The sequence below is a fragment of the Stigmatopora nigra genome, chromosome 16, assembly GCF_051989575.1.
Source record: "Stigmatopora nigra isolate UIUO_SnigA chromosome 16, RoL_Snig_1.1, whole genome shotgun sequence".
NCBI classification, from domain to species: domain Eukaryota; kingdom Metazoa; phylum Chordata; class Actinopteri; order Syngnathiformes; family Syngnathidae; genus Stigmatopora; species Stigmatopora nigra.
The window spans coordinates 7,604,499-7,631,458 of NC_135523.1; the positions used below are offsets into that span (position 1 = coordinate 7,604,499).

Consider the following 26,960-nt stretch of genomic DNA (forward strand, 5'->3'; position numbering starts at 1 on the left):
ACAGATGACATTGGACTCAAAATTTACCTCCGAACTACTGGCAGTGGAAGAGAGAATGTCGGAAGATTTTCACCATCAAGCGATTTGTCCAACCTAATACAACGATCAAAAATACTATAAGAGGTAATTCTAAAGTTTTCAGAGATGGATATAATAGGACGAAGATGTTAAAACTCACCACATTTCCATGCTGCTTATTTCATCAAAGAGCAGCAAACTCATTAGAACGGCAGCCTCACCCCCATTGTTTTTGTTTTCCTTCATAATTATAGATGCTATAGAGAACACACACGTTCAATATTACATGCACTGCATATGCACAATAAAAAAAGCACATTTCGCTAAAAGAACAATATGAAATCATCCAAAACAGCTCCAAAAATGTATTAACAAAGTTGACAAACACGCTTTAAGTCATCAAATTTCTACTTTCCATCATGCTTAGTTGTTTCGCACTTAATAATGAATTCTAAAATCTAAATCTGGGTGCAATGTACCCTGTCTCTTATCAAATGTCGGCTATTATAAGTTCCAGTTTAGATAAGCAAAGGACTAAAAGTTGAAATAAATAATAAACTTTTAATGGTTGGTTAATAAAATAACCAGCTGTATCCTTGTAAGTCTCAGCAAATAATAAACAGGTTGTAAAATAGCAAAAAAAAAGTCATGAATGACCTTTTCAAATTTAGGTTATTATATCCTATTTCTAAAGAGCAATAAAGACATATCTCATTTTTGAAGTGTCCAATGAGTATATTTCACCATGTTAAAAGGAGAGCTTTGTTGTATTATTTCATGCAAACCTAACTATATGCTTTTTATAGTAAGAAGTTTATTTCTTAAATCAAAATAATGCACCTCGAAGCAGGGTGATAAGGAGAGGGTTGCGTTGTGCCAGGCTGTTCCTCAGAGATGGGTCAACATACACTAGTTTTCTCAGGATACAGACACAAGGCTCCAGCATGCAATCCAAGCTCTGTGCAGAACAGCAAACATATTTGGCTATTTAATTGATAAATGAAAATTGGCAGTTGTGTTGCACACATTGTACAAGTGAGCCTTCCCACTGCCACTCCAGTGACAGAGTGAGATAAATAGCACCTGCAGACAGCTCATTCTATGTCTATTTCAATGTCACTAAACAGCATCTGATTCAAAGCCTGAAGGGCTACAGACACAGCCTGTCTTATAATGTTAAAACAGGCCATTTCATCCTTCTATCATGGCCTCAGTGAATCTCTTCGACATCCATTGGCAACAAGTAAACTGACTTATGTGTGCACCAATAAGGTCATGCAGAGGAAGTTATTGTTGACTGCACACTGTCTCCTAGGATTTTTTCATTTGGCTTGAGTGTTTATTGTTTGGTCAGAGGTTTCATTTTACCTTGTTACCGTTGACACTATCTGTGAGGAAAGAAATGGCGATGTCTGTTATTCCAAGATTCTTCAGGACTGAATGCATTGCTGAATCTAGAAGAAAGAAGAATAAATATAAACGCACATGAAATATGAGCTCAAACTTTAACACTAATTATATGGAGGTAATGCTTTAATAATATTTTCATGTTATTAAATGAATAATGGTAAATCATGCACATGTTTCTAAAGAAAACAAGCTTTTGTTTGCAACAGTGGCATTTTGTTGTATTAGGTTTTAATTTGTACAATAAAACTACATATATAACTAACTAACTACTACATATATAACTAACTATGGTAGTTATATAACAATATAACTACCATAAAAGGTTATATAACAATATAACTACCATAACAAGGAATGAAAAACAATTGCTTAAAGAATTTTTGCCCCCCAAAAAAGCAAGTTGTATTGCAATCAAAAACAATTGCATTCCGCTCTACTGCATGTAACGTCAACACCAAGATGAGAGCAAGAAAAGTGTCACAAAACCAATTTTAGAAGCAGAGAAGTAAAGTAAGCAGGGGCCAAGAAAGTAACTATAGTCAGCAGTTTTTTTTCTGGAGAAACATAAATGCGTTTCTAGTTTGACAACACTCTGGCATATGGTAGGAAATGCCGATGTAAAGTAAAAAAAGGGGTCCTTAAAGAGATTATAAGAAGTAGAGAAGAAAAATGTAAGGAGTTTTTTTAATGAGCGCTCACCCTGTAGTACCACGGACAGCTGCTCTGCAGCAGATCTTCTCAGAGCCATGTCAAGAGTGTCTGAGGAGAGCATGCAAAATAGCTTCTCCACTGCTATCACCTTATTAAAATGGAAAATATGGGTTGATGTAAGAATTGGCATAAAACATTTAATTCTTAAACATTATTGTTTTTCGGTCATTTCTAAAATGACCCTTTAAGCCACAAGCTAGGTGGGTCTAAAATGAATGAGTATTTCTTTTGCCGACACTGTTTCTGATTACTAATGATACACTTATAGACATAAGCTACAAAAAGTTAATTTGAGAGCTAAAAGGAACCCAAAATGTAGTTGAGCAAAGGCAGTGAAGGTGTTCATGTTGTATTTTTTCTGTAAAAAAAACATTATTTAAGTTATATTGTTCAGTCTGGTCTCTTAGAAATGAATAAATCTGAATGGTAGTGTAAATTGACTTAATTTCTTCGACCTACGATAAAAAACTAAAAAGGCATGGCATCATGCCTGAGTCACCCAGTTCTGGTGTATTATGTCTGAAAATAACTATAGATCTGAAACTTACAAAACTAATAGTGTATACTTTAGTATCCTTCAAAAGGGAATTGTGAGAAAACAGCTGGTTCCATGAAAAGTACTGAAACTTTTAAAATGGATATACCTTCAGATAAGGTCAAATTCCACCAGAAAAGTCTATAGATCATTTTAGTTTCATTCTAAAATTAGCCTAAAACTCAAAAACCCTACCCTTTTGCGGGAGTGGTCAAATGTTTATTCATACCTTCAGTACAGACTTGTTGTTGGTGTCAAGAGTGACATCCACCAGGTGTCTGATGCAATAAAGATTGGGAAGCGAGGAGATCACTGACTGGCTCAGCTCTGGCCTGGTTGCTTTGGAATCACCTGCTCCAGTTAGGAAGGGCACAATGTGTTGAACTGCTGCTATCCTCACCCTGTGTACAATGAAGAAACTTGATTGAAAACCTACCCAAAAAAATAATTATCTTCTCTCAGCATGACCACATAAATCAACTTTATTGTTGTCAGGGAAAAAAAAGGCATTTTATCTTCATTATGAAGCTACGCAAGGCGCTTCAGAAGCAAGATACTCCTTGCATAATCCTTAACAAAAGCGTCAAGCAGAGCAGACAAATCTGTTATGTGTTCAAAATTCACCCGAGCTCATCGACTGGCCGGCTGTGGATTTCCATTTTCATCAATATTCATAAACTGGGACCGGGTAGCTGTTTTACACAGACCTCCTGAAAGCATTTAGATGACTTGATGAGCTGATTGTCCGACAGCAACAGACTGTAATAATGTGTCCATCAGAAAAAGTCTCAAGAGCATGTCTGGTTTGCTTTAAAAAAAAAATTTAAAAATAAACCCTGCGAGCCAACTAATCACTTTGTCTAAACTGAGGAACAGAAGAACCATGCAATTAGTGTACAAAAATACACACAAACATTCTGGGGCAAGAATATAATGCATGCTCGCATACACGTATCCGACACACACAAGAAGACATCATTAGAAATATTGACTCACGGTGGCTGTTTGGTGAAAAGCAGTCTGAGAGCTGCTTTTAACTTGGCTGAGCTCGGAATCATGTCGTCTCTTGCCACCTCCGACATGCCACTTAGCAGCAGCACACAGCTTCCCAGTGAATCCTCGGTATTGGCATAACCCTGTCTCACACACACACACACATACACCAAACACACATTTTCAAAACAGCCTTGGCAGAAAATGAAGTGAACAATGGGGAATTCTAGCTAAGCGGCAGAAGAGTAAGTAAAATATGCATCACTTTGATTACGGGTGGTTTTCATTTCGTCGCTTGTTGACAGGATGGGCACATTTCTGAATGGCCCTCTTGAATTAAATCATGCTCGACAGCCTTGTCACAATCACATGCATATTGATGAGGGATTTTCAGGCTTTCTGCTGCCTTGAACGGTACAATTAATAAAAGCATGCTCCACACCCAAAATACAAACAGTAAAAAAACAAGTATGTAAATGAAACAATAACTGCAGTAAATATTACTCTCTGGCAGCTCCATAAAGTCTTTGTTGGTTCACAAATGCTACATTTGCACTTTTTATCACAGTTATTTTGAATACGGGGTAACAGCCGCCGACACTGTCAACCACCTCTACCCATTAACAGCAGATCATAAATTTCAGGCACTATAGAGCTTTGTGAGCTGCGCAGTAGAAATATAATTTACCAAGAGTACAACACCTGTAATACAGCAATGACCCGAGAACGTGCTGCAATGAATTTGTCCCAGGTTGCCTTTGTCATCATCAATCGTCCTTTGAGTAGAAATAACAGGATATCCTTGGCAGCGACATTCACCTGTAGATCACAGGTTAAGTGGTGGAGTGACATTTAGTACTGTGGATAAAGACAGCAGGTAATGCAAGTGACAGACTTTAAAATGTCTGACACTACGTGATGCTGGCAGTTTAATGACCATAATATAATGTTGGAGAGCTTTACAAGGCCCATGATGCACATAACTGCTATGCGATCCTTTTGTTTAATTACAATTACTGCTCACAACCAGGCCCTACTAAACTAACATCTCTAAAAAGTGATAGCTAGCCTGAGTTCATTTTCATGAATGACCTTGCCCTAGAATCCTTAAAATGGCTAGAATTTATGTTCTAAGAGGGACATAAAGGATGCTAAAAAAGATAATATTCAGAAGATTTAAGAGTTATTTAATCTTCAAAGTCACTGTTTAGCTACTACACTTACAACTTAATAAAAGTTGTTTTCAACTCAATAGAAAAAAAATCACAACATTTTTATTATTTAGATATTAATTTGACCGGGTTTATCGTTAATCTGAGTCACATTTAATTGATGATCATAAACAATTAAATGGGGGGTGAAACATGCTATCGTAACACTGTTGTACATAAAAAATATATTATAGTCAAAAGAAGATGAGAAGCAAATGGTGAACATTATAGCAAAGAAGTGTGTTGATTTTTGGCCAATGGTGCTTGTACCTCCACCTGCCTTCATTTCTCATTGAAATGCAGAAGAATTACATTTAAAAATTACAAAAAAACATGATTGATGTATAAATAGGGGTGCAAAAACCTGCTTTTCTTATATATTTTACGCTTTCAAATGTATCACATATTTTCAATGGGAGATAAGTCTTGTACTTCATGCCAGTCAGGTTTGTACACACTTTTACTAGATAGAAATGCTTGAATAAGGCATGCATAATTTGATTTGGCATTGTCTTGCCAAGATAAGCAGGGTGTCCATGAAAAAGAAATTGCTTGGATATAAACCTGTATGTACCTTTCAACATTTATGCCACATTCATAGATGTACAACTGCTCTATACAACTGCCACTAACACAACCCTATAACATCAAAAATGCTGCATTTTGAGATGAGTGATGTTAAAACATGGGTTGTTATTTTTCCCTGATGTAGTGGCCAAGTTATTAAGAACTTCAAATTTTGATTTTACAGTCCCCAGAATAGTTTTCGACTTTCCCACACTCCATTTTAAACGAATTCCAGCCTGCAGAAAACACCTGTGCTTCGGGGTCATGTATAAAAATGGCTTTTTTAGTCTGTAGAGAATATGTTTTTTCGGCAAAGCCGCTTTTATGTGGTGACTTCTCCAGATTCTCTGAAACTTTTGATTATTTCACATGCTGTAGATCCCAATATTCCTATCAGTTTCATGTTTAATAACATTGTCCTTAAATTGTTCCACAATTTTCACATGCACTTTCACGAAGTAGTTAGCCTTCCCACATATTTGCTTGTTAATGATGACACACCGCCTGTTCCCATTTAGCTTGTGTAACTGGGGAATGTTACAAACAAGTATTTGATGGGTGTTCCCCAACTTTATCAGCCATCTGTCCCAGTTAATTAGGAATGTAAATAAAATTATATGTTAATTATTATTTTCTTAAAATAATATGTAGTTTAAACTTCAAATGTGTCTTACAAATTATTAAATTAGATTTTAATGTTTAACAATATCCCGCCTTTGTTGGAATTAGGATTGTACATTCAAAAGAAAAAAAAATGTTTACTCACATTCTCTGCAGAATCTTGAAGACCAAAGGCACTTATTTCATAGAGCACGCGGTAATGCAGGAGAAAGTTGATTCCATTGCAGAGTCCTGATTCTTGTTGCGACACAGTCTGGATGCCAAGGCACTTCTGTGCATATCAAACAACATATAAGTACATGTTTATTCAAGAAAAAAAATAAACATTTAAACAAATCCGAATATCAATTCTCTTTAAAATCTGCACTCCCCCTTTTTGTGAACAGTAGTAACTGTTTGATTCATGAGTGGTTGTTGATTCAGTCATCAACTCTACAGTAATACCTTGAGATAAGAGCTTAATTTGAAAAAACTGAATACAAATTAATTTGGCGCCTCCCTCTGAAACAAAAAAAAATAAAATATAGATATTACAATGCAAAATTCTAAAAAGGGAGACATGCCAGAGGATGGGTAATGTCTTATAATTGAGTCATTTTCCATAGATTTTGGTTCACCATGTGTTGAATTGGGGGCACTTCGTAAAGATTATAGGGCATTTCATGTGTCATTCACGTCATGAACATCGCTGCGCAGCTCGGAAAGGACCACCTAGCAGCCGCATAGTATGCTCGTATGTCAAAGCAAATGTTTTTCTCAGAATTTGCTTCATATCTCAAATTTCTCGTTATGTTGGGACACTCATATTTCAAGGTATTACTGTATGTTTGTATTAAAAGACACCATGTTCTGACCTTGACCAAAGATAATATACACATGTACGTTTCCGTCTTGATAGGTAGCATTGGATGTGACAGCAGCTTGAGGAGGAGTTTCTGACTCTCCATTTGGAGGACCGGACTGGGTTGATCAAATTTCCACCTGTTAGTAAATCATATGAGTTTAAGTGAGGAAAAAGGTGAATCAACACATGGTAAATAATGTTATCTTTAACTTACAAGTAGGAGCAAAAATGAATGCATTCCTTGACGATGGGCAAGTGTTCATGAAATGGAAGGCCTTCAATTGCCAGATCCGCCAGCTCCAGTAGTTCAAGCCAGTTCTTTTCTCCCTTCATAATGAAATATGTCAGCTTGAATCAGCGTGACTTGTACACTAAATGGCTTACAGTGTTGAAACACGCCTATGAATGAATTAAATCCTCAAAATCCTTCCGTGCAATCCATCATACCTCAGTACTCTGTTCTTCCTTAAGTAAGCTGCACGTAGATTTCATGTACAGAGCAACACGTGCAACTTTCCTGTAGAGCTCATAATTGTCAGAGTTTAACTGTTCCAAGTAAGCCACTGCTGTCTCTTGCATGCTGGGTAATGCCATACCAAATGACTGGTCCAGGCACAGGTGAAAAAGAGCTGTTACTGCATTTTCTGGGACATTTCCACTTGCCTGTAAGACAAACAATTGTTAAGCATAAATAAAAATATATATATTTCTAGTGTTAATTTGGCAAACACACCTTTCCAAGAGGAATTATGGTCTGCAGGAACCTAATGACAAATGCAGCCGTGCCAATGTATGCAACTCTGTGGTGAGCTGGAGAACTGCTACTATTATCCTGATGGTAACTCAGTACATCTGCAAGCAAATCCATGCATGCTTGAAGCTTCTCCTTCTATAATACACAGAGGGAATCACATGATTACTACAAATAGAATACAAAATAAATAAATAATGTAAAGGTGGATATTAATGTTATTTTTGAACAAAATACATTTACATCCATCTCACATGAAAAAACTGGAGCAATGTATTATCAACGACTTTGTTCAGTGAGGAACTGATTAATTAAATCCATTAGGGGGCAGTAAGTGTCCTGTTTATTATTTGGCTGTTTGGCTCAGACAAGTCTGTTCCCAACAGACAAAAAAACTCAAGATCTGCAACACAAAACTGCAGTCCGCGTAAATATGACAAAACAGGCCACAAGACGTTGAATGGCATGTTTGAAACAGCATAGGGATTTAGGGGCCGCCTTCTTGACAAGTTTACAGTATGAGCCCAATAGCAGAACAATAATTGTAAACAGAGGATAAAAAATATGTTTCTGAGGCCTAAAAAAAATGTTATAACAATGTCTTATTGTTTCAAAAAATTAACACACTTCCAACCATTTTCTACATTGCTCATTTTTGCCAGCTTCATAAAGGGATGGGAACTTGTTAAGTCTAAACCCTAGATTGGTCACTCAATAGGGCACAAATTTGACTATTTTACATTCAATTTAAATCCAAATAAAACCTTCAGATATCCTCTAAGATCAGAGAAAATTGATATGGCTCAACTTCATCAAAATCCTGAGCTTTAGCTTATCATAACGAGAATATGCACACTGCATAAAACCAAATAAGCAGCTAAAATGCTTCTACAAATAGTGTTGCAAAATGGAAATTTATGTAATATTCTGAAATTCATTCTGGCTGATCACTCGCAAGAAATTCTCGTTGACTCCTGAGTAGCGTATGTGTTTGTGGCAAATTGCCTAGAGGCAAAACTCAGTACACCAGCCCCTCCCCGTCTAGTGAAGCACATCCATTCATCTGCATAAGAGACTTCACAAGCTGTGTTTTGACTTGCCAGCTCCATCCCCACCAGGCTGTGATCGTCCCAGACCAGTTCGCAAATGCTGTCCCCAAGCAGGAAGACGGTGTCGAACAGCAGCTCCAGAACACGACAGAAGACGTGTGAAACATCTGAAAAATACACAAGGATTAGAAGGATAAAGAGAATTTCTGAACATATACTGTTGGATTATTTGAAGAGCTCTTTTCCGAAAATACTCTGATAACAATTATTTACACACAATACTTTTATGCTTTTGCTGCTTGTCAGTGTTTGTGCAACAATAGCCTTCAAATCGTAAAACTGCCTTGTGAATCATGAAATGCCATCAGTGATAATGCTCTAAATCTAGGAAGAAAATCTTTGATATCAACTATTTACTAAGTTATTTAATATTAAGGCAGTGGACATAAAAATCCTATCCATTTTGCAAGCAGTACGCTTTATGACAAGAATCATTGGTGACTGAATTCTTGTGGATGAGTGTTACTAGTATAGACCATTTGATTATTTACCTCACTATGCTTTACTGTTGTTAAGTGTTTTAAAAGAACGTAAATAAAAATAAATAGAGAAATACTATTTTATATATATATATATATATATATATATATATATATATATATATATATATATATATATATATATATATATATATATATATATATAAATATGAAAGCTTAGACAAAATCAATTTAGCTTTGATAGTGGTACACAAGCATTTACCTGTCTTCAGTAGCGGAATGACATTTTCTAGGGTTTCAACGGTGAACTGAGCCACAGAGAGCTGCTGCGCCCCCATCGCTACATCATCTTCTACAACTTGGTCAGGGAGCGCCCAGCTGCCCGCATCTGCAGGAGGTGTCTGTCTGACTGTCTGGACTGACCCTGCACTGCCATGTAAGCTGCCACTGGGTGAGCAAGTGACAGGAAGAAAACATTTGCACTTCAAGTATAAAAAAAAAAACAGATGTGATGATAGGAAGATAATGGAAGGGAACACACAATAGAACATCAAGGTCAATACCTGTTGGAACCTGCATCTCCATCTTGACCATCACCCCGAACTCTCTGATCTGTTCCCCCAACCACAGAAGGTCGAGGAGAGCACTCCACTGCTGGGGAAGAAGCTTGTGAATGCTGGGTCGCCTGTTCTTCATGGGAATAGGATGAGTTCTGGGACACAGTATCTAAACAGCCAAAGCAAATAAAAATACTATATTTACAAAAGGACTACATGCAATTAATCAGATCATCTTTTAAGTTATTGTTTTGCTAAGGCTCTTAAACAATTGAAAAAAAGGAAAGATGAAGTAAAATGTTTGTTTACTTTGGAAAAAGTGGCTGTAAAATAGGCATAGACACTGACTGTGATGTGGACAGCTGGTAGCTTTTAACAAAATATGTCTATCCCAATCGACCACTCGATCGCCGAGGTACTATTTGTACAACAACATTTGATCCAGTCTGTTGATTCCTCTGAACGATGTCGTGTTTGTACCCCGACATTGCGATATTCACACATATATTTTGCAGAAAGTGCAACACTTAAATCCTTTTTAGACCAAGGAAATGTTGCTTTTTTAATGAGTAGTACAGGATCTTTGCCGATAACAACTTCTCATGTTTGAGACCGACAGTCTCATAAACATGCTGTGACCCTGCTTCTTAAGTGAGTCATTGATATTCACGCATACATGTGCTGCAATTAGATGCTTCAATTCTGTGCCCTTTGGTTGTGATGGGACGCTAGCTGTCTCAGTTACCCCCAGTTCACCATTATTATTGAAAAAAGTGCACATAAAATAAAATGTTTTGCTGTTAGTTTGCATGTAATAACAGTATCAGGTCACGTTTACTTCAGTGAGCACTTTGGATTTTCCAATATCATATTAGAGTGTTGTAAATCCCAACTAGTTGCCATATTTTTTAAACTTAAAAAAATGGAACTAAATGCATGCAAAGGAAGAAAACTGCTGTCACATTAACTCACAGGCACCTCCTTGCTTGGCAGAGTGGAAGCTGGGATCTTGATGAAAGCGCAGCCTTTGCCTCAGCCCCACATAAAGCTGCCTCAGGCAGGAGAGCGCCTGCAAGTGGAGGTAACATGTGTCACCTTCACCCAACCCCATCCTCAGAAGGGACAGAAGAGTCTGAAGAAAGGAAAAAAATACTTCATCAAAGAAGGCAATAAAACAAAAATGGCATGACTTATTTAGGATATACGTGGGAGTAAAAAATCTGTGTGCATTCTGTTGTTGACTCTACAGAAACACAGGTGGAAGTTGAAAATATATATATTATTTTTTTAGAAATAAGACAAAAAAATCTGACATGGACCATTTTTGAAAAATCCAATTATATCAATAAAACAAGTTGATAACAAGTAATTATTTAACATAAGATTAAATACACAAAACAATAAAGACCTTCACTTTAATGTTAATACATCAGTATGAAATGATGGACAGACGGATGGATAGAGCGACTTTTGTTGGAGTTTAATATCTTGCTAATTGACATATAATGCTTATTTTTTCAGATTAGATCATCAACTCTCTTGTACAATATTAATTGTATCTAATTAAAATGGCACAAACCTTTGCAATATTTGGCCTCTGCAGGAAGATCTCAGCAGGGAAGTCCTGCATGATGACATCACAGAGTAGCTCACATGTGGCCCACACCAAACTGGGGTTGCTGCTCCTTAAAGACCTGTTCATAAAAAAATGAATGTTGACATTGCTTAATGATAAAATAATAACCTACATTACTTCTGACAGTAAATTCCTGAATCATTCATTCTCTCCTACTTAAATAAGGTGATAGTACAAATTTTTCACCAGATGACTTGAATATTTGAGAGCACTGGTTGACTCACCATAACCACATTGTAGAGGGGCTTATTCTCCCTTCTACTGGGATGGACCCTAACCAAGAGGCATCTATTAGGAACCCTAACCCACACCTACTTTTCTCCTTTCACCGTGGGTGAATCCAGAATAGAATAGTGCACCCCCCCAGCCCCCAAACACACACACCAAAACAAGGTGATGACTAATTCAGTGGCCATCAATCATGCACGGTGTAATAATTCGATGCAGCTTTCCATATGATTATGTTAAATTGTTAGAGTAGAGAAATACATGCACTCCTTCAGTAGGTCTCACCTTTCATTAGAAGATAAAATGTGTCTATCTGCGTTTGTCAACGTCAGCCAGGGGAACACAGAGAACTTCAAGCACTGCACAGCTTCATGTACTGTGAAAACACATGCAGATGATGAAGCAAAATACAAAAATAAAACAGCAAAATATTTATTTGTACCCTCCAAAGTCACGCACCCCAAATAACGAGTTCAACCAAATTAAGTCCAGCGACATGGTAAGCACACCCCAAGTGAGTACAAACCCTATCTACAGATAATAATTCTCCAATTATTTAATCAGGGATGAGACAAAACAAGAGAAATAGTGCTCCAAGCATCGATGCATATAGATCCCTAGAATATATACTACAAGGTAACATATTTTATTCTTATCTGTCCATGAATAATGAAGTATGCATTGACATCTGTCAAGTGCCTCCAAAGCCTGGGAGATGATTATCTTTCTCTAAAATTGCTTATTCCCATATTAACTTGTTATTACTATATGAATGAAAGCTAGAAATGTAAAATAAAAAAGCCTTAGAGCACCTTTTTGAAAATGTCTTATAATTAAATTTGAATTATACTCAGCACAATAATAATAACAATACAGGGATATGGTGGATGACTAGGTAATACGTCTGCATAACTTAGGGTAGCTATTCAAGTTACCTCCCACATGCTTAAATCATGTATTGCATGACGAGCGAGCGCTCTGAAATTATCCTGTTGTGTGAATGTGCGCGTGAATGGTTAGTTTTGTCTAATTTTGCACGGCAATTTGGCTGGCAACCAGTTTAGGGTGTACTGCCAAATAGTCTGTTGACATATGCTCCGGCACCCTCGCAACCTATGAGAATAAACAGCAGGAATAATGAATAACAATGCAATATTTCTAATTGACTTTAGAGGTTCTATTGTATGGTGCGTTGTACGATAGAATGTAAAAATCAGTGCCTGCTATCTTCAGAGGAGGTACATCCGCATGATTCGGCATACTCTTCTGGAAATATCCTCGACTGGGAAATTGCTCATCAGACGGTAAATCTGCAGAAGAAACCACAGAAGAAATTCAGCTTTCAATAATGGAAAATAGTTGTATGGCATAGACTTCATTCAACTATTTCCCCTTGGTTGCAGCACCTGTCTGATGTGGAATGTGGGGTTTGTGCATAAAGAAGGGGGCGGGGCAGGGGATAAGCTCAGGTAGCTGGAACAGCTGGTCCAGGGTTTCGTCGATGATGGGTCGAAGTCTCGGTTGTACACTGGTAGACAGTTGCAAAAGGATATCTTCCGCTTCAAGATCTCTCAGCATCTGGGCTGCACTTGGATGCTTTTATTTAAATAAATAAAAAAGCCACAATCAATGAATGAAACGATGACTTTGAGGACATTACTTTCTTTCTGGGCTTTACCTTGGATAAAGTTAAGAGTAAATCCAGGACTTCTTCTTGCATGGGGACCTCTGGGAATTTGAACCACTCCAGTAGATAAATGAACAGCATCTTTTCTTGGACAATGTCTGGGATGGAAATCAGGGAGTGCTTCAGCTTACAAATGATGCTTTTCAATGCTCGAACTCTTATCTCAGACAAGGAGTGGCCTGTTGGTAAAAAGAAAAAACACAGTAACAATATGAATTAGATATGAAATAAGAATTAAGTTGTCGGATTTTTTTGTTTTGGTCTAAAGTGCAGATAAAAGCTCTACATCCAATTTTATGGACTTTGATAACTTTGCCATATGAAAAGTAGCTTTATGGTGGGCTGAACAAACAATACGTAATGAATAAAATCAAACACGATGGTCAAATCAGAAAACTAGTTTGACAGTTCTGTAGATCACAAGATGCAATTAACAAATCTACACCAAACATCACTTCGAAAATACAATTTCCCAGCTAACTCTTAGCCTACCCATTTTCTTGATCATGCCGGATAATTCCATAATCTCGCGATCGCTGCTTATAGTTGTTTAGATCGGGTTTTATCCGAGCCCAAATGAGGCCCAGAATTGTCATTTGAGTAAAGCGATGTCTGCAAGTGTCACATTTTGCTCGACTTCGCGGTTTGTTTTCAACAACCGCGCCACCATATCTTCGCTTCCGGATAAAATGGAGGTGCGTTCAATGGCCTTCAAATGTGTAGGAGGGAAAATATAACACAATCAATAGAATGTTTCACTGCAACACTAGTAATAGAAAAGTAACTTTAATTTTGCATTTTTACTGACACTTTCAACCATATTATTAAATCATGTTAAGTACTATTTTTATGTGAAATTATGTTTTTTGATTTTCCAATCCTCCACTGCATTGAAGAGCTAAGAGTCCAAAGAAATATAAATTATTATTACTATGTATATATATTATATTATTGTGACAAACTATATAATGAGTGTATAGTATTTGTTGCCCTTTTAATATGCACTTCAATATGTGATTAGGTGTGTAATTAAATAACATTATGAAGGTTCACCAACACAACTGTGTATATATTTATGTATTTATTGCTTTTGTAAATGTCCTGTTGATGTTTTTTTGTGTGATGACACTACAAAAGTAAAGAAAATTATTATATCAATCACACAATTTAAATAATTAGATATGAAATGCAGAAATATTTTAATATAGGCTAATACATATCCCCTGTAGCTCTAAAATACCAGAGGATTAATATTAAACTGCTCACACCTTCCTGCATCCTCTTCAATAACACTTTCAATGGGTAATATTGTACTTTTAAACGTCTAGTACAATAGGTAAAATCTTACTTTAAGCATTGCTTTTACTGTGCAGATTCCATGATGAAAATAGTCTTATTGTAACTAAGAAGAGCACCTAGAATTGCACATTATGTAGAGAGAAGAAGAAAAAGAATGTTTTTATTTTTATAATTTATTTCTTTTCAAGATCCAGAAGTGGGAAGATGTGTTCAAAGTTTTGTACAAAATAGTATCAAGTCGTACCCGTGCTGTGTTTTACCGTCTGGCACCCAATATCGAGTAAAGTTTGTTTGTCAGGTCTAATTTGGCTTGTGAAAACATTCTCATGTTATGGCGTCCTTGTTGCAATATTTCTGAGCTGCCATCCCTCCTTCTTCCACTTTTCCCCCACTCACACCTTCCCTCGTGTGCCAGCATATAAAAAAAATTGCAGTCTGATCAAGCCTAATAAGGCCGAGTAATTAGAATGCTTGCAGAGAGCCTGTCTACTACCCATTGCTGCCCCAAGCAGGATGGGGAAAGACTGCCATACATTTGACAGTGTGGAAAAAACAATGTGATGTTCAGGAGGAACCAAATTAGTGTGGCAGTGGTAAACATCATCCTTTTTAAAAACAATACTGACACTAATTAGCCAACCAACATTTAGTTTGTTCGATCAACTTATAGTGTGAGAGTCAATTTGATCTTTTTGGAATACAAATTAAAAATACTTTTAAGCACCAAGTCCCCATACCAAGTCAGACTCACAAACCACAAATAAGAAAGTTCATTCATTAGTGAATATTTGGACATTGAATATTTCATAGCAATTATTTTTTCGCATGCAGCTTTCCTGTAAACATTTGGCCTGTCACAATATGATCATTATTAAGCCTCTTTGGTCACCGCTTAGTTTAACAAGATTTAAATTGCGGGCCATGTTTTTGGTGCATTATTTTTCCCAAAACTTTTGTCAACTGAAGACCCAAATTAGAAAAATAATATAAATGACATCATATTTTGTTATAAGGTGCCAACCTATGCTTCACATCAAATGGGTAATGCAGACAGATGTAATTAATTACTATATTCGGAAACTTTTTTGAAGCCAATCAAAACATATGATTATAAATGATTGCGGCTTGAACAATAATTCATTAATAAATAATTTATTTAAAAAATAACCTCAAAATTATATTGTTTGCGAAAGCTCCGGGGTAAAAACTGATTACGCAGTATTGACTAACCTGTTTCCATTTATAATATTCGTTCATTCCGTATATCCTCACAAGGGTCACGGGGGTGCTCGAGCCGATCCCAGCCAACTGTAGGCAGTGGGTGGAGGACAACCTGGAAGGTGGATGCAAACACAGCAGTGACCTAATATTACATCAAGTTGGTAGTTTTTAATGATAAATTACTTTATAACGTGGTGTCCAACATTTGTGAATTCACTAAATAAGAACAATTTTATCTAATAAGTCATAGTTCATGATCAGAGCATCAACAGTTTTGCGCCCAAATCAATTAACCATACAAATTGCTTAGTTTTGTATAAAAACAACAGTATATATAGTTCAATTATCTCAAGTGGGTAAAGGCATAGTCAAACCTAAAATACACTTTCTGGAAGGATTTTACTTTTCTGCTGGCATGTTCTGCAATTTAATACAATAAAATCCTAAAACTACTCATATTTGTTGCATTAGAAAAATAATTTAAGACAGTATTTGTATCCAACAACTGTTTGTCTATATTTTGTAAATGTAAATTCAGCCATCAGGGGGTTTCACATTCCCTCACTTGAATCTTATTTATGGATATTCAAAGTATAATAATGTATATCCACTTTCGTCTATAGCATTTGTGCATAATGCAAGCATAAGGCGGCACGATGGATGACTGGTCAGAACATCTGACACACAGTTATGAGGTCGTGAATTAAAATCTGAGGTCTGGCCTTTCTCTGTGTAGTTTGATGTTCTTCTATGGAGTAAGTTTACACATTCCAAAGACATTCTGAATGCTTGTTTGCTTACGTGTACCCCGCATTTGGTTGCTGACCAGTCATGGCTCTTCCCAGCCCAGTTTTCCAGGATAAGCTCACTCATGATCCTAGTGAAGACAAGCAATAACTGGGGATTGATGCATTGATGTGCACAATATTATTACTCATTATATATATTTACATATATACATATACATAGACAAAAATGTCAACGTGCTAGTTTTAGAGGTACATAACTAGAACTATTTTGTATGTAGCTGCCTCTGAATGATCATGTTTCTGTCCCATAGCCATCCATTGACTTCCAATTCAAATTAATTGACCTCCAGTCAAAATGAATTGGACGTCTGTCGACGTCAATGGCAGCCACAGTTAACTACAAACTCAAATGGAAAAGAATAATGTAGTTGAACATGTAGAAAATACACCTTATGAAAAATGTCTACACACTTGATATGTTTTATATTTTTATATTCATCAGTAATTATTTGTAGGAGTAGTTCCTCAATTCACTGATGCGTCTTTATGTGCGCTCACTCCATCCAGTCTCCTGCCTTGCCTGTCCCTACTCAACAGGCAACAAAGGAAGAGGCCGGGAGCTAAGTCAAGTGAGCTAACCTATTCATCAGAAAGTAGTCACCTTATTATGTCATTGTATTTTAGATCACAACCGTTTCTCTTTTTACCAGACGTACCAACTGTGGAGATGTAAACGGCGATGCTTTTCCTGCAGATCGGGAAGCTGAAGAACTGCAAGGTAACGATTTCTTGTATTCAACAACAAGCATGAAGGAAACGAGCTGATTGGTTTAGGTAGTTGGAATGCTAACGTTAGCATAGGTGAAAGAGTGAATAAAATGTAATTGGGTTCGTTTTGCAATTCTAGTGAGATCATATGACAACGTTGTGGGGTACATAATGTTAGGTTACTTGTTTTATTATCCGATCTGTTTGGAATAGTTTGCAATGTTGATAGCGAATGTGCTAACAATATATCCAGTAGTAGCAATTGTGGTGGGCAATTCTCATGTTATATCATTACATTCTGGGAATAATAATCAAGTCTTTTGTCGAGTTCTTGTCGTGGTTTTATGTATTAACTCTTCTATAAAGCAGATCTCACGACTGCGATTTGATAGTAAAATGCTCCCTTTGATTGCTAAAGTCGTGCATCCAAATGTGCAGGCCGTGTTAGGCTAGGTCATGACAAGCACTTGGTTCTGTTTCCAAAATAGGTTCAGCAAAGAATCGGATTATATAAACTACTACCTATTCACTGTTAAGAATAGGTTAGGTGAAACAGCAGGTTTTGCAACCATGATAACAAGTTTTTTTCTCTTTTTTCCCTCCCCCATAACATCAAATTTAAAGTGCTGGAAGTGGAACCTGACCCATTCAATCTAGTCGAGGAGTCACATTCTTTCTACTCATAATGGTGAGTAATAGATCTGTACCTTTCATATTTGAACGTTTTTGTTGCTTTTTCAGTCTCTCTACTGATATTGGGGCACTTAATATATCATCATCATGAATGCCATCAAAATAATAATTGTATTTTAATTGTGTGATGTTGTGTGATGTCAAAGTGCAGCATACTAAAACCTCATTTTAAACCTATCACATATATATTTGAATGTAAACAGACCTTAATTGCAGTGTAGGGAAATCTTGTGTGTGCAAGGGTTAGATACTGATTCAATTGAATCCTAAACTATCGTTTATGCAGTCAAAGCTTTGTGGTGACATGTAGACCACCTGATGTTTAATTACTCTGTAGTTACTTGAATGTTCTACTTTAGTGAATCAAAATATGTCAGCGTGCACTGCCATTGTGGTAGAGTGTAAGTGTAATGTTTTAGAAACCTCAATAATTATTACTCTGTCCCTTGTTCCAAACTTGCTTCTAAAAGATATTCAATCATTCATTTTCGGAACCGCTTATCCTCACAAGGATCACAGTGGGGTGCTGGAGCCTATCCCAGGTAACTATGGGAACAGTTAATAGAAAGGCCCACAACTTCATCTCATGGAAGTACAACTACAGTCAAAATTAAATCGGGGAAAAAAATTAAAGGTACATGTGCTTTCGCAGCTGAAGCGTGTTTCACTGTATTGTTGCTTTTCCCTTCTTTTCAGGGACTGAAGGCTTTGCTGTCTGCATGACTTATGTACGACCTGATGGGAGGATACTGTGGCTAGTACTTTCATCAGGACACAAGGCGAGACCTCTCATGCCCCCCAATTTGGCGGAGGGCCAGTCAGAATGAAGAAGATCAGCCTGAAGACCATTCGGAAGTCACTGAGCATAAAGGGGAAAGAGGACGGTGACTTTGTCATGCTCCAACAGCCCCCAGTGACCACAGAGTTCACTAAGGACGAGTCACTTTTTGGTGGCTGCTACACCAAAGACCTTTCAGTGTCTGATTTGGGCTGTGGGGAAGACAAAGGTGGGCAAAACAAGAGCCGTTCAAAGAGTGAAGGCCTGATGGGTTCACTCAAGAGAAGGTTGTCTGCAAAGCAGAAGGCAAAGAGCAAAGCCGGCTCCTCAGCCATTAGCTCAACAGACGACGAGGACACCTTCTCCTCCTCTTCCGTGCCCATTGGCTTCAACGAGGTCAAATCCCAGAGACCTTTGAGGTCTTCGTCGCTTCGCAGTCACCACTATAGCCCTTCGCCATGGCCTCTGCGGCCAGTTAACTCCGACGACACTTGTATAAAGATGGAGGTCAAAGTTAAAGCCATGGTTCACTCGCCAAGCCCCAGTCCCACATTAAATGGCATCCGAAAGGAGTTTAGCGATTTCCAAATGGACGAGCTCTTTCAGGACCAACCCGAATCCTTAAAAAACATTCAGCAGCCACAAAATGGTGAACTGCATCTGAATATTGAAGACAATGACGTGCCTGTGGTGCTGGGGTTGACACCTCAAGACTACATTCAGTACACAATGCCTTTAGACGAGGGAATGTACCCAGAAGGGTCTCACTCCTTCTGTCTGGACACTGCATCTCCTATGGAGTTGGCAGCAGCGGCAGACAACAACGGTTCCCCGCTGACAGATCAGGGTCCGGAGGAGCACGAAATGGTTGGTGACTTGCCTCCAGATCTTTTCATGGACACCACAGTTAATAGTCTTCTTCTCGGCTCCGCTGACCTAATGCTTCAAAGCCCAAGAGGAGAGGTTCCGCCTCCCCTCTCTCCCCTCCTGCCTCCCATGAGCAGTCATAGTCGTTTTCCCAGAACTTTCTCCACTTTCAGCTCGCCCGACAGCCAAGTGGCTGAAAGGGTTCGACAACATCTCAACTTTGATCCCAATTCCGCTCCAGGGGTCAGCAGAGTGTACGATTCAGTCCAAAGCAGTGGGCCCATGGTAGTGACCAGCTTGACGGAGGAGTTGAAGAAACTCGCCAGGCAAGGTTGGTACTGGGGGCCTATCACACGCTGGGAGGCGGAGGAAAAGCTCATCAACTTGGCCGATGGCTCGTTTTTGGTCCGAGACAGCTCGGATGACCGGTATCTGCTCAGTCTGAGTTTTAGGTCACAGAGTAAAACTCTCCACACCCGCATCGAACACTCCAACGGACGTTTCAGCTTCTATGAGCAGCCTGACGTAGAAGGACACACGTCGATTGTAGACCTCATAGAACACTCGATAAAGGACTCGGAGAATGGTGCTTTTTGTTATTCCAGGTCTCGCTTACCTGGGTCTGCAACCTACCCTGTCAGACTCACCAACCCAGTCTCCCGCTTTATGCAAGTACGTTCGTTGCAGTACCTTTGTCGCTTTGTCATTAGACAATACACGAGGATAGACCTTATACAGAAACTGCCCTTGCCTAACAAGATGAAAGATTACCTACAGGAGAAGCACTACTGACACACATAGGACAGTGGTGGTTATTTTGCACTTTTTATGTTCAGTGAGGTGTACACAAGGTTCACACACACGCCTAACCCAGATGATTGCTTTTACTTAGAAGTCAATCACTCGCCAACTGTCGCCACAAGTTATCCCGGTTGTACAATCAAATGCTGAAACCAAGGCCTACATAACATTCAAAATTAAAGTTGACATTGCCATTATCGATTTTATTGACAAAAAATTACATAAAATGTACGGGCCAGACACCTTATTGACAAAATTATTCAACTGCAGAAAGATTTTTGAGCCCAAAACAATGTTTATATTAACGTGCATTGATTGTCAAAGTCGACTTCTGGCTTAAGCAACAAATGCAATTTATTAACTGGATGTTTTCTCACCACTAATTTACTAAATGCATCCATAGTATGCAACTTTTATTCGTTACTCCACGTCAACTAGTGAATGCTTTGGATTAGTGGAAGAACCAGAGAAAGAATAGATTTGGAAATCTTAAAAGTTCTTCTCTGAGTGCATAAGGAAATGCTACATAAACATTTTTAATCATCATTGTTTTTAAGTATCCTGTACAGTGGCCTGACCCAAAATGAAACATTTTAAATAACTTGGTCATGCATGATGAGCTTTAAAGTAACCTCTGGCTATGTGGAGCCATTCTATATTATGCAAGTCTAACGGTACTGAAAATGCTGGAATTTTTTCCCACTTTGTGGAAACAGCATTTTGTTAATATTGTGCTCTACAAAAAGTGGGACCTGTTATGCTTTTTCTTTATTTACATTTAAATGTACTACTGTTAATCATGTTTAAAACAATATTGTGGCAAACAAATTTGAGTTTATATTCAAATTTTCCTTGCGGTCAACTCATCCATGATACTAGTGTATTTTTCTTCAGACACAACTACAGTTTAGGCATTTGGAAATTGGAACTCATTTGGTAATACTAAATAATAGCTCAAGAAAATGTCAACTTAGTATCATTACGATTTAGATTTGGACAATCTATTTGTTTTACTAGTAGTTTGCTAAACTATTTTTGGGGGATTTATTTTTAAAAGTATAATGGGTCCCATTCAGAGTACTCATTTTGTGAAAGGAATACTACACAGGCGCTCAAGTGAAGAATTTTGCTGGTATTTAAAAAATATCTGGTCATTTGGATGTTGTGAAAGCTTCACCGTTATAGACCTCGATAAGAAAAGATGTCACAATGGGTTTTGCCACATTATGCAAACCCAGAATATAGGCTTGGTGTCCTTTTTAATTATTATAAAAGTACTGCAAGATTCTATAATAGAAGGAAACCTGTTGTCACTTGACCTCAATACTTGTACAGTGAGTCTGATGTCTTAAAGTCTGACCTAGATCAAATGAATTCCTAAATTGGTGTGAGCCCTGTGTGAAAGGATTTGGGAAATCCCTGGTTGGCGTGTAGTCAAGGTCTGAGCTTATGACAATTCCATTACAGATTCTTCAATTCATTAACACAGGGCGGGAAAGAAAAATATACATAAAAATACAGCAGAATCTCCAGAGGAAAGGGAAAAGCACAACAGTTATTTACACAAGTGCTTTACATGAAAACCTTAATAGGGAATTCTGGTTACATGAGTTTTTGATTTTAGCACCCGAGTGTTCGAAGAAGTCCTATAGACAACTGGTAGGGCTTTAGGTTTAGTTGGCTGCAAAAGTTAATGTCTAATAAATTAAGAACTCTGAATAGTGATGCATGTTAACGGTAGTAGCGTTTAAAAGCATTTGAGTTGTCTAGGAATGAAGGCTGTAGGTTCTGGTAACCTGTGTAGTGGGATGTTTTCTTTCTGTCAAACACAAGTTGGAAATGTTTCTTTTCCCACAATGTTATTTTACTTGATGACATTTACGACCTTGGGGAAAATTACGCTACATGAAAAACCTGTATTGGTTTGGAGTAGAATTAGAAAAAAACATTACATGCAAGAATTATTTTGCACTACAAAACTCATTTTACATCCTGCCAAGAATTGTCCTTCCCAGTGAAACGGTAGTTGATATTTCTCCATGTACGCATTTGCTCAACTATTTACTTAGTTTAGTTTGGTGTCTTACAATATTTGCGGAATATGAAGGAGAAGGCACCAGCATCCTGTCCAGATAAGCGGATAATGAATGTGGATGTACTTTTGATTGAAATGTGAAGATTTTTTGTTTTTTTAATTCCTTGGTGTTTCTGTTGTTTTGTTTTTTAACGCACAGGATCTCTTTTCGAAAAGAGTTGCTGCTGTGATTTTTTTTTTTATCCCACTCCCATCTCAATACTATTCAGCATTAATTTCTCAAGTGTGTGATTTCAGATTTTGATGCCTGTTCAGCTTGCTGATCCGCACTTGACGAGAATCTTCTGTTTTCTGTGCATCTCAATGAATGTAGGTAATCGTTTACAACATTTTTTTTGGAAGTGTCCGCCCCCTAACCCCCCGTCCATGTTATGTTGATGTCTCAAATATATTGGTACAAGAGTTTGTCATGTGTTTTACACATTTGTGCTGCTTACCGAAAATGATTGCCTTTCTTATATTTAACAACGAGGGAACTAGAATGTGGCATATGTTGATGTATGTATCGTACACATGATGGTGTGTTATCTTGGGAGAGCAACGCAGATCTTTTTTTTAAACTGTAGTTCAGTTCACAAGACCGTTAGAATTGAATCATAAACACATTAGAAATACTAGTTCAAACCAGTTTACATTGGTTGTCAACTTTTCAAAGTAGACAAACAGTCTTTTGTAATTTCTTTTGTTAATCAGCAGTGATTTATTGCACATTTTGGATACAGTTTAAGATTTTTTGTATCTGCCAATTATAAATTATAAATAAAAAAAAGTTATATTCTAAAAATGATTGCTTTGACTTTGAGTGGGTTTTATTTAACCTGCTTTGGATGCTCACAAAAAGATAAATTTAGACTGTAATGCCATTTACTATATTTGTTCAAATGGTTCAACTAAACCGACAACTTCATTGGGGTTTTTATTCATTATTTATTATTATGTTGTTCCTGTGTATGCTCATACTGCATACGTTTATATACTCTCTTAAATGATCTACTTTAGATTGGTTTAGTTCTCTGTAGATCTTCAATTCATTGATATTGGGAGGGAGGGTGTCATCTATTACTGAATTAGTTTAGACAATTTGTATCCAGCAACTAGAGGAGAGGGATCAACAATTTTTTAAAAATCAGCCATACTGTAGTTGTCAATAGGTGCCACTTATTCCGTAGTCCCTCCCCTCAAAATATTTGCATTTCCAAGCAAAGGTGAGGCATCTTCGACAAACTCAAGGGTTCATGTGGTGGATATCCTGATCATGTCAGGTTTTGACTTGGATCAACTATAAACACCATCTGCATTGCAATGAGGAGGAAGCCTTTGTTAACTTCACTGTTTGACAGGCCTCTCTAAGCATCTGAGGTGAAGATACACAACTGTTTACTCTCCCTCTGCCTGGCTTAGAATGATTTATTCATAGCACACTGTTAGTCATATGGAGATACCTTTGCCCCTCCTTTCAATGAAAATGTCCTTTCCTGCATTTCACTTTTAATTTAAAACAGTTAAAGCGTAAGCAATACACTTCACTTTCCTGGCAAAAAGATGTATAATTTAGATGCCCTTAACTTTGTTCGAGTAAATAATAGTAAAATGGAGAAGAACACCTTCAATAGATACATTACAGGTGGTCAGAGAGAGAAAAAAACCCATAGAAGTTGCACTTGAATATTAATGGTAGGCCCAGCCAAGCCATGAAAAAAACTGAAATCAGAAATAGTCTGGAAAATACGGAACATGAACAGACTAGCTGGTTTCACTATCATCAGTTGTTGTCAAACACTTTTTCATCGAAATTACTGTTTTGCGTGCAAATTCTACCCTGGGGGAGCTTCTCAATTTTGAAGCTGTTCACTGTGGAGAATCCATCCATCGCAATGGCTGCTAGCTGAGATTTATGGTCCGGCACTTCCATCTGGCGCGCCGGGTGATACACCCATTTTTCATCTTCAAACTGGGATGATGTTGACAGCTTGAATTAGCCAGGAAACAGATATATCGCTTTAAACGGTCATGCCAAGCAAACATGCGTGAGATAGGGCAGTAATAATGAAGACACTGATTCCTGCTGGCAACAGATGTCTTTGACAGAAAGGTGCAGTTTTATTAATTCTTGATATGCTCATACCAGCAGTGCCAAGACCCTTTCCCACCTCTATTTGTCATGTATTAGGGGCCTCGAAAGCCCAATTAGCCTTGCTAGACAAGAGACCCCTTGTTTCAGATTTACAGTCACCCACATTGGCGACTATTATATCTCTACAGGGTAGATTGGATTTATAGTTTGTTGGAAGGTTTTGTTTAAACACGGGTAATCAGTTTATTTCAAACAAGAGTGAATATATCTTAGATACAGTAAAAGAAATTGGTGAGGCAACTAAAACAGCAATTATGTTGGATTTGGTGGTGGTCAATTGTGTTGCCATGTATTTCTAGTTCATGTGCTATATTTCTGAATGCCATAATTCTGCTTAATATGTTTGGTTTTACCACACCAGATCAGGCTCAAAACACCACCCCATTTTAGAAAGAAAGTGTCGTAAAATTGAGTACCACAGTGAGGAAAGAGCAATTGGGACTAAATGTGGAGTAGCCAGCCCCATGCCTAATTATAACAAAATGACCATTCCAGATGGCCTCATCCACAGGTTATCAGTATCAGGGTGGTGGGATGGTTGGGGGTGCCTGGCCGGTTTGACATGTGATTGATAACCTGTCAAGTCAGTTCTTGAGCATACCAAGGTCACTTGCTGCAGAAGGACATAAAATATTCAGTTAATTGATTTTCAGTTTTATTCTCTACTTTTGTACATAATTCCATTTAGATTTGTTTGAATGATGTAAGTTCAGCACACATTAAGCCTTTAAAAGTTAAGACTTTGCTATAAAACTCAAGCCTTTGACATACAGTACCTTCATTTTTATGATAAAGTGTAGGGATACAGGGAATAGAAGAATGGGGAAAGATAAATTACCTAGAGGAAATATGAATAGAAACATACCAACCCAAAATATTAATCAAAACATATGGTTATGCATTTATTATTTTTGCAAATAGTCATTTGATGTTTTATATGAGATACTACTACCGAGAGCTCCCCCAAAAAAGTACAGTGAAGAGGAAAAAAATAAACCTTTGAGGCATTGGAGCGTAATTTTAGAAGGGCATTATTTAGTTTGACAATCATATACAATAAAGAAAAATAGTAACATGGAGAAGGAACCACAGGCTAAATAGACATCTGTTAACATAACTATTTTTCAGATAACTATAGCCTAAAAAAACAACAGCAGGCTGTGTGTGGTCAGAAAGAGGAAAAAAGTCGCACTTGAGTATTAGTCATAGGCCTAGCCAAACTATTTTAAAAAGTGTGATTTATGGTCCGGAAAATACGGTATGAATATTTTTCTAGTGATATGTAACAGTTCTGATCAATTTATCCTTAAGCAACTTGTGATGATTTTGGATTAGTTTTAGGATTAGTAACCTAAAACAAACATTAAAAAACATAAATGTTAAGCTGTAGGAAACAATGGCCAAGAGAAAATGTGGAATTTTGGATTTTAAATGCTTCAAGACATCATCTTCGATTCACTTTGTATCACCATGTCTCAGTTGTCTGTCAATCCTTCATTCAAGCAGTGAGGGTGGCTTGTGCAGTTGAGTTGAGCAGGTGGCGTTCATCAGGAAATGGACAGGGAATCATTTTCATTTGGAAACTCGCTTTCATTTCTCCATCTAGTAGTTGGATGCCACAGAGCCAAGAGGCTTGAGAGAGATGAAGTAGAGAGCAGGTGGCAGTCGCCTGTTGAACCAGGAATAGACTCTTTAGATCAGTCACCAGAAGAGGACAAACCACTTTTTCACAACATGGCTTCCATCCTGCTGATTTTAGCTCTAATTGTTGTTCCTACTCTGTCGGGAGTTAGTAGCAACAGCAATGCATTTAAGGATTGGGACTTTTTTTGGTGCCAAGGTGGAGAAAGAACATTAATTTTCTATTCCGCTTATCCTGACAAGGGTTGCAGTGCTGGAGTCTATCCCAGTTGACTACTGGGAGCAGGCAGCATGCACACTTAATTGGTTTCCAGTAAAAGTGAGGATCCTTGTTGACATTTTTGGCGCATGCGCAGTTTGTTACGGCAGCCAGACGTGACAAATACAGTTTCATGCACAAAACTATCCAAATAATTGAGTCTGTCTGTGTACAAGTGGCCTTGCAAATTTGATTTCCTTTAGCAATGTAAAATTTAGCAGGAAAAAAAGTAAAAAGTTGTATGAGTGGAATTTACTATGAAATAATTCAAAGATGCATCGAGAAAAACTCTGCCACACTAATTCGTGCTTCATTACAATGTTGTGTAATGGACCAT

At 37.6% G+C, this 26,960-nt stretch overlaps 2 protein-coding genes across 2 annotated transcripts in view; one reads left to right on the plus strand and one right to left on the minus strand.

Annotated features, from left to right (window-relative positions):
- rttn (rotatin) overlaps positions 1–14,001 on the minus strand; it is a 33,775-nt gene extending 19,774 nt beyond the window's left edge. Inside the window, exons 1-23 of the mRNA XM_077736336.1 lie at positions 13,811–14,001; positions 13,310–13,497; positions 13,038–13,227; positions 12,852–12,941; positions 11,917–12,007; positions 11,347–11,461; positions 10,740–10,899; positions 9,774–9,936; positions 9,473–9,657; positions 8,762–8,877; positions 7,644–7,799; positions 7,358–7,573; positions 7,125–7,237; positions 6,921–7,047; positions 6,212–6,337; positions 4,370–4,486; positions 3,671–3,810; positions 2,904–3,075; positions 2,128–2,227; positions 1,387–1,472; positions 859–976; positions 179–275; positions 28–93 (exon numbers count right to left, since the gene is read on the minus strand). Coding sequence (XP_077592462.1) covers positions 28–93; positions 179–275; positions 859–976; positions 1,387–1,472; positions 2,128–2,227; positions 2,904–3,075; positions 3,671–3,810; positions 4,370–4,486; positions 6,212–6,337; positions 6,921–7,047; positions 7,125–7,237; positions 7,358–7,573; positions 7,644–7,799; positions 8,762–8,877; positions 9,473–9,657; positions 9,774–9,936; positions 10,740–10,899; positions 11,347–11,461; positions 11,917–12,007; positions 12,852–12,941; positions 13,038–13,227; positions 13,310–13,497; positions 13,811–13,841 — 2,963 coding nt within the window. The 5' untranslated portion in view covers positions 13,842–14,001. The remainder of the gene's footprint in view (positions 1–27; positions 94–178; positions 276–858; positions 977–1,386; positions 1,473–2,127; positions 2,228–2,903; positions 3,076–3,670; positions 3,811–4,369; positions 4,487–6,211; positions 6,338–6,920; positions 7,048–7,124; positions 7,238–7,357; positions 7,574–7,643; positions 7,800–8,761; positions 8,878–9,472; positions 9,658–9,773; positions 9,937–10,739; positions 10,900–11,346; positions 11,462–11,916; positions 12,008–12,851; positions 12,942–13,037; positions 13,228–13,309; positions 13,498–13,810) is intronic.
- Positions 14,002–17,135: 3,134 nt separating this feature from the next.
- socs6a (suppressor of cytokine signaling 6a) lies at positions 17,136–23,363 on the plus strand. Its single transcript, XM_077736215.1, has 4 exons — positions 17,136–17,216; positions 17,298–17,365; positions 17,980–18,043; positions 18,745–23,363. The coding sequence occupies exon 4, from the start codon at positions 18,872–18,874 to the stop codon at positions 20,483–20,485; it is 1,614 nt and encodes a 537-aa protein (XP_077592341.1). The 5' UTR covers positions 17,136–17,216; positions 17,298–17,365; positions 17,980–18,043; positions 18,745–18,871; the 3' UTR covers positions 20,486–23,363.
- The last annotated feature ends 3,597 nt before the right edge of the window (positions 23,364–26,960 follow it).